Raw genomic sequence first — 7,098 nt, 5'->3', positions numbered from 1 at the left:
AAAATAAAATTTCATACTTAGTTCTATTCCTTTACAAACATCTCAACTCATCACTATAACTAACAAAAACACCCACTAACTATTTTGTAGCAACAACATCAACTGAGATGGAATAAAGCATTACTCAGCAAACAGGGAAACATGTTTTCATCTCAAGAGTGCGAGACAGAAATTACATCAATTGAGGAATGCCCACAACAAACCCCACACTCGTAAGATACAAAATCCATAAACTAATCTTCCAATATGCTAATTTTTGCAGTTTCACCTAACTAATTAACTTCATCTCAAACATTGCAGGAATGATTGTGCAATTGCCGTCTGCAATGTTATCAACCAATATCTCAACTGGCAACCTGTGCAGAAAAAACTTCGTCCAACTGAGTGGGTCAAATTTCGAGCACAAATCATCAATCAATTCCTCAATGATGAGAACCGATCTTGGAAACTCGAGCACTACCAAATGTTGACAAAACATACCAAACCATAGAAACAATGAACAAACTTCTTAACAATACAAATATTCAAGGGAACATATCTTTGAACCTTTTTTTTTTATTTTTTTTATTTTTTTTTTATTTTTCTTTTTTAACATGTGACAAGTACTTTATATACTTTTGGGAATGATCTTTTTCTGGTTATCATGGTTATGGTGAAAATGATTGATGTTGTTGTTGCTCTTCTTATTATTATTATTTTTATTGTGGTTCTTCTTCTGATTGTTTGTCTACCTGTTTGTGGTTGCATATATTTTCATACAGTAAAGGTTGATTCTAATAATTCTTCAAACTGCAAAATTTTTCAGTTTCATCACCTTGTTTCTAATAATTTTTAAAACTGCAAAATTATGCGGTTTCATCAGGTTGTTTCTAATAATTCTTAAAACTGCAAAATTATACAGTTTTATCGCTATGAAATATGAACTGCGTTTCCATATTATACTGTTTCAATAAGAAATTTTCAACAACCTTCTCTGCATTCCATAAAAATAAAAAACAAAACCAGACTATTAGAAAACAACTTCAATAAGTAAAAAACACATCAACAAAAAAAAAAACAATTCAACCAACTTTATTCATTACTTCCATAATACCAAGTATCACATTTTTTATTATCATAATTCCTCAAATTCAAATACAAATCCAAAAGAATAGATTGTGACCTCAAATAGCAGCCTTACACGTCTTCTTATTGTGATTCCCATATTTCAAGCACCTCCCACACTTGATTTGCTTCACATTCTCACCCCTTGAAGGTATCCTCTTCTTCTTGTTCCGCCCGGGCTGCTTCTTCGTTATAGGAGGTTTGATAACCGAACTACTGGCACCATCAAAGTCAAATCTCTCACTTGAAGGCACTGGATAAACAGATTCCTTGTATGACTCTCTAAAACAATCTACATGAAAAAAAGGATCAATGAAACCATACACATCTCTACCACTACTACGCAAAGCATGCACAGCATGACAACAAGGAAAACCATTCAATTGCCATTCATGGCAAGAACAAGTTTGTCTACCAATATCAACATAAAAAGAAATAGAAGAATGAACCTCAAGCACAGTATCACTAGCAACAATCACATCTCAAGACTTAGCTAGCTCCAAAGAGTCCACCAACTTCTTTTCCATAACTGGACACAATTTCGTAGTCCATCTTCTAGATTCAGCTCTTCTATCCGACAATTGAGTCATGATTTGAACCCTAATCATATCAACCATACAAGTAATAGGCAACTCACGGGCCCCACCAATCCAATTATTGTAAGACTCGGCAGCATTAGATGACATCTCACCATATCGTTTCCCTCTAAAAAATGCATTGGCCCACTTATCATTTTGCAAACCATCCAACATACTATCAACTCTACCATTCCCAGCAATACGCCTCAATTTCTCCATATAATGTTGGAAAGAAGCAACCGTTGGCGCATAAGCACATTTAACTAATATTTTCATCAAACACAGCTTATAGTTAGTACGAAGTCCCACCAATTTGTCAATCAAATTTCTCTTCAAATGATTCAAGCAATAAGCATGATGTGCGTTGGGAAAAACCACTGAAAGAGCGTCTAGCAATCCATGTTGACGGTCCGACACAAAAGTCAATCTCCGGCCTGAACCAACAGCCTTCAACAACTGACTTAAGAACCACATCCAATTATCTTGATTTTCAGCGTCAACAATCGCAAAAGCCAAAGGAAACAAACCTGCAAACAAAACCACATGAAACTGCAAAAATTAGCAGACTCACAATACAATAACACACTGACAAACTAAACCAATACTAACTGCAAATAAATACATACCTTGATTACCATCCTTTGATGTTGCTGCAAGCAAATGCCCCTTGTAACGCCCCTTCAAAAATGTACCATCAACAAACAACAACGGACGACAAAATTGAAAGCCATACAAACATCCATGAAATGCCACAAACAACCTCCGAAAACACCCACTACTTTCATCCACATCTAATTCAAACACACTTCCCGGATTCGTTCTCATAGCCGTCTCAAGGTACCATCGAAGCTGGTCAAAAGAAGTTGCAAAATCACCAAACAACCCACCTCTTGCCTTATCAACTCCTAACCATGCAACCCGATAAGAAACATCTATACCATATTGCTTCTTCAACTTTTTTTTAACTTCAATAGGACGAGTCAACGGATTATCACTAATATCATTTTGCACAATATCAGACACAAGTCTAGAACCAACCATTTTGCTACAAGATCTACGAGCAACAACCCCACAAGTATGCACATTATCCAACTTCATTATAAAAAAAACACCAGAATCCATCAACACCCTTCCATGCACAAACCATTTACAACCCGTAGACGACTTCATCATACATTCAGCGGTTACTCTTGTTGCATCATTCTTCAAATAATTCACTGCAAAACCACACTGAACCGCATACTTAGCCAATGCAATGCGGAACCCCGACACTCCACCTTCAAATTCTTGACCAACACTATGTATAATCCCCTTCCAACTAGCAGACAACAAAACTCTCTCTGGTTCTGGATAAAAACTACGCAACAAACCACCAACATCATCACAATCATTCACAAAAGAACTCTCACAAGTTACAGAATCAATCCTACAAGAATTACCATCATCAACCTCCACAACTCTCTTATCCCCCACAATAACATCAACAACATGACAACCACTACCACCTACCATTGACAGCATATTCCCCAAATCATCATCACATTCAACAATACAATTAGAATATCCAGGAACAGAGAAAAACAAACAAAAGTTACCAACACTCAACTCCTTGAACTTCGCACATATTTTCTCGACAACTTCATCATAACTACATCCGTCACTAATCTTAATAGCAGCACAACAATTACTGTATTTGCACATTAACATGAAACACCGCTCCATACTACAAAATCAGAAACCAACAAACAATTGTTCACAGATTCCAAACTGCAAAATTATGCAGTTACAACATATCAATAACAACAGTGCACAATTTACAATTCCAAAACTGTAAAATTATACACTTACAACATATCAGTACCAAAACACCAGAATTCACAATTCCAAAATACAACTTCAAAACACATTACACTATACGACAAACAAAATCAACAAAATCAAAATCAAACAAACAAAATTCGCTAAACACAAACCACATATCACGCAAATTTGCTTATATATATATATACATACATATATATCGACAAATACAAACCACATACACACACAGACAAATATATATATATATATATATATATATACATATATATGTATATCTATGTATCGACAGATACATACATACACATACATATATCTATCACCAGAGAGAGAGAGACAGAGAGACAACGTACGAAGATATCGACTGTATACAGAGATTCAAATCGCACAACCAGATCCACCTCACAGCACAATGAGATCGACCACACAGCACAATGAGATCGCCACAACGAAGAGAAATCAAGATCGCGGAGACGAAGATTTGATTTCCTTTTTTTCAACGAAGCAAAAATTTGATTTCTCACGTACATATAGATCTCAAAACAAAGGGTAACACAGTCATTTAAAAATACGAAAATAAAAAACGGGACCTCTGGGTATAAAACTAAAAAAACTGTGGACCTATTAAACTATTAAAAATAAATTAGAATTAGAAGGGAAATAGATCCCCTACATAGGATTACATGGTAATTTTCCCAAGAAAGAATAACTCATGTGAATAACACAGGAAGATCATTTTGGAGGGGCATTCATAGACCAGGCCCAACTGTCTATTGGACTGGGCTTATTCATGTTATACCCTCTCAACAATGTTTAGAATTCACTTTTTTTAAAAATTTATTTTTTCGTTTTCTGTATTTTTTTTTTGTTTTTATTGAATTTTTTAATATTTTAAGTAATTTTTTTAATTTTTAAGACACACCCAACATAAATACATTAAAAAAATATAATGTTTGTGAAATTTTTTTTTAAAAAAAAATTCACTAAATACCAAAAATATATTAAAAAAAATACGAAAATTCAGTTCATTTTTTTATATTTTTGTGTAGTTACTAATTTTTAAAATATTTTTTCACAAATATTTTGCTATTTAGATACATCTAAGTAAGGTGTATCTAAAAAAGTAAAAAAAAAAAATTGCTTAAAATTTAAAAAATATTCACTAAAAACAAAACAAAAAAAAATACGAAAATCAAAAAACTCAATTTTCAGAAAACTAAATTCAGAAAATTGAAACTAAGCACACTAATTCAATTTTCTTTTTTTTTTAAAGGATAAATTATACTGAAATTCCTTAATATTGGGAGAGAAAAAAAATCAGTAACTCTACAAGTTTGACAAATTTATATTAAGTTTTCCTAATTCTCATAGCCCTTGGTCCATTTTTCATCATAAATGTGTAAGTCGTACTGATGAAAACAAAAATGTTATCAACGTCTCTTTTATACTAAAATATATAATTTTTTTATTTTTTTATTTTTGTGTCTTCAATCTATATGCAATTTGTTTGATAATAAACTTTTTTTTTGTCATGCGTACGTTTAGTAATATTTATAATATCTGACTTAATATTATCCCTCCTAAATTAAAATCTCGATTCCGTCACTAAAACGTGAATTATGCTCTACAATTAAAGTTTACCCAAATACGATTTCTTATTTTTTGTTTTTTATTTTGCTGATGTGGAACATTGGGTCACATTGGACTTGAAAAATTAATTTTGAAATACACAGGCTATATTTGGTTTGTATTTGAGAAATAATTTTAAAAAATAATTTTTTGAAAAGAGTTTACAAAATTTAAAAATTTATTTAGTTGTATGTTTTGAAAATAGTTTTAGAGTTTGGAAATTTTATTTATTTATTTATTTATTTGTAGTAAAATAAATGTGTGTGAGAGAAAAAAATGATTGATTAATATGTAAGATGTGAGAGAATGAGAGAGGAGAGGAAAAAAAGAAGGAATTAATTGATATGCAATAAAGAGAAAAGTAATTTTGAATTTTAATTTTTTTTTTAACCAAATAAATTTTTGAAACTTTTTTCTCAAAAAGTGTCTCTCGAAGAGACCAGCCAAACAAGGCCACAATCATTTACAAATCACATATATCAATTGAGACTTCCTTTGCGAGATAGTTAAAAAAATTAGTTTATTAGCTAAAAATAAATCTACAAAAGCTAACGATAACAAAATTAATTCGTTTTGTATATTTTTAACCTTTTGAGATTTTTTTTTTTATTTTTTTGGGTTTTTTTAACATAAGCAAATTTAACTAATTTAGACTTTTTAATAAAAAAATAAACTTACCAAATAATACCTAAGTTTTTTAACTAAATAAATTAAATAAGCTAATAAACTAGCGTTTTGTCTCTGATCATATGACCTTATACATAACATAGGGAACAGTGGGTAAGATCTGTATCAAATTTTAGGTTTGGATTTTGGCCAAAAAGCACTAGAAAAGACACTTTTGGCTATTTACTTTTTGTTTTATGTATAGTTCTGTGTCGGTAAAATTGTTGTTCCAATATGGAGCACAGTCAACTAACTTCGAATTTTCATGATGAATATATTCTTATTTGTGTATATGGTAGTGATGTTCGATATTGACTCCATCAGTTATTTAACTGGTGGTTTGGTTTTTAAATTTTTTAGGTTGTTAGCTTGGTTTATTTGTTAGGAGGTGCTTACTTGAACATGTTCATGGCAAGTACAAGAAGTAAGCTCAAAAAATTAAAAATTAAAAATTAAAAATCAAAACATTAGATTGCTTTCAAACTCACAGGATGAATTGTTGTGTTGTGTTTATACTTTTTGTCGCTTTAGTTTTTTACTTTTGATTTTCATGTTTTCATAAAATAAAAAGAATAAAAAATTTGAAAACCATCTGTCATTTTAATTTTTGTGCAAAACCAGTTTTGAAAAATTTTAAAATAAATTTTATGTTTTTTAAAAAACTGGGTCAATTCATCCAAACGTCACCTAATCTTGTGAATTTTTTTTTTTTTTTAAATTGTAGAGTCAAACCCATGGCAAGCATGATTGCTACAAAATAAATAGAATGATTGACAATAAAAATAAATAAATAAAAGAAGACCGTCTTTATAATTCTCTTGTTATTATATGTAGGGGTCATCCAATAGATTATAGCTCGTAGACAAAAAAATCCAATATTATTTAACTCGTCCAAATATTTCATGGCCTGTTAGTTCAGTTGATTGTTCAGTGTGGGAGCCGAATAATTGGCAATGTCGGGAAGAGCGTACTCTGTAGAATAGACACTATTCGGCTTTATCCGGCGCGCTCAGGAGGCCGAATACAATAGATAGGTCGAATAAGCGTAAATCCATGGAGCCGAATATGAGAGAGGATAATGAGTAACGAGTAGGCCCTAGCCCAGAGGCCCAGGAAACGAGTATAAATACAGGAACTACAGATAAAGACAAAAGGAGGAAAAAGAAGGGTAAGAATCTCCTTGTTTAACTTCGAATACAAATAACCTAGAGCTTGAGACTGACTTGTCCGTCAGAGTGCTAATTCTGGCACCCACGTCGGAGTGTTTATTTCCTTTCAGGTGACTATCTGAGGACTCCTAGCG

At 31.9% G+C, this 7,098-nt stretch overlaps 1 protein-coding gene across 1 annotated transcript; it reads right to left on the bottom strand.

Moving 5' to 3' along the window:
- Positions 1 to 1,187: 1,187 nt before the first annotated feature.
- Positions 1,188 to 3,482, bottom strand: LOC145789843 (uncharacterized). Its single transcript, XM_082867373.1, has 2 exons — positions 2,309 to 3,482; positions 1,188 to 2,209 (listed from the first exon to the last, which is right to left on the bottom strand). Exons 1-2 carry the CDS (start codon positions 3,402 to 3,404, stop codon positions 1,587 to 1,589), a joined length of 1,719 nt encoding a protein of 572 aa, XP_082723499.1. The 5' UTR covers positions 3,405 to 3,482; the 3' UTR covers positions 1,188 to 1,586.
- Between the last annotated feature and the right edge of the window lie 3,616 nt (positions 3,483 to 7,098).

Source organism: Camellia sinensis, chromosome 4, assembly GCF_055761805.1.
Source record: "Camellia sinensis isolate YWXY chromosome 4, ASM5576180v1, whole genome shotgun sequence".
In the NCBI taxonomy this organism is placed as follows: Eukaryota; Viridiplantae; Streptophyta; class Magnoliopsida; order Ericales; family Theaceae; genus Camellia; species Camellia sinensis.
This window is presented reverse-complemented; position numbering and strand designations above follow the sequence as displayed.

Excerpts from the sequence above, each read along its gene's own strand:
- LOC145789843 (XM_082867373.1), bottom strand. The coding sequence starts at position 3,404 with ATGGAGCGGTGTTTCATGTTAATGTGCAAATACAGTAATTGTTGTGCT. Across the intron at positions 2,210-2,308 it reads ATCAAAGGATGGTAATCAAG|GTTTGTTTCCTTTGGCTTTT; the intron begins GTATGTATTTAT and ends TTTTGTTTGCAG.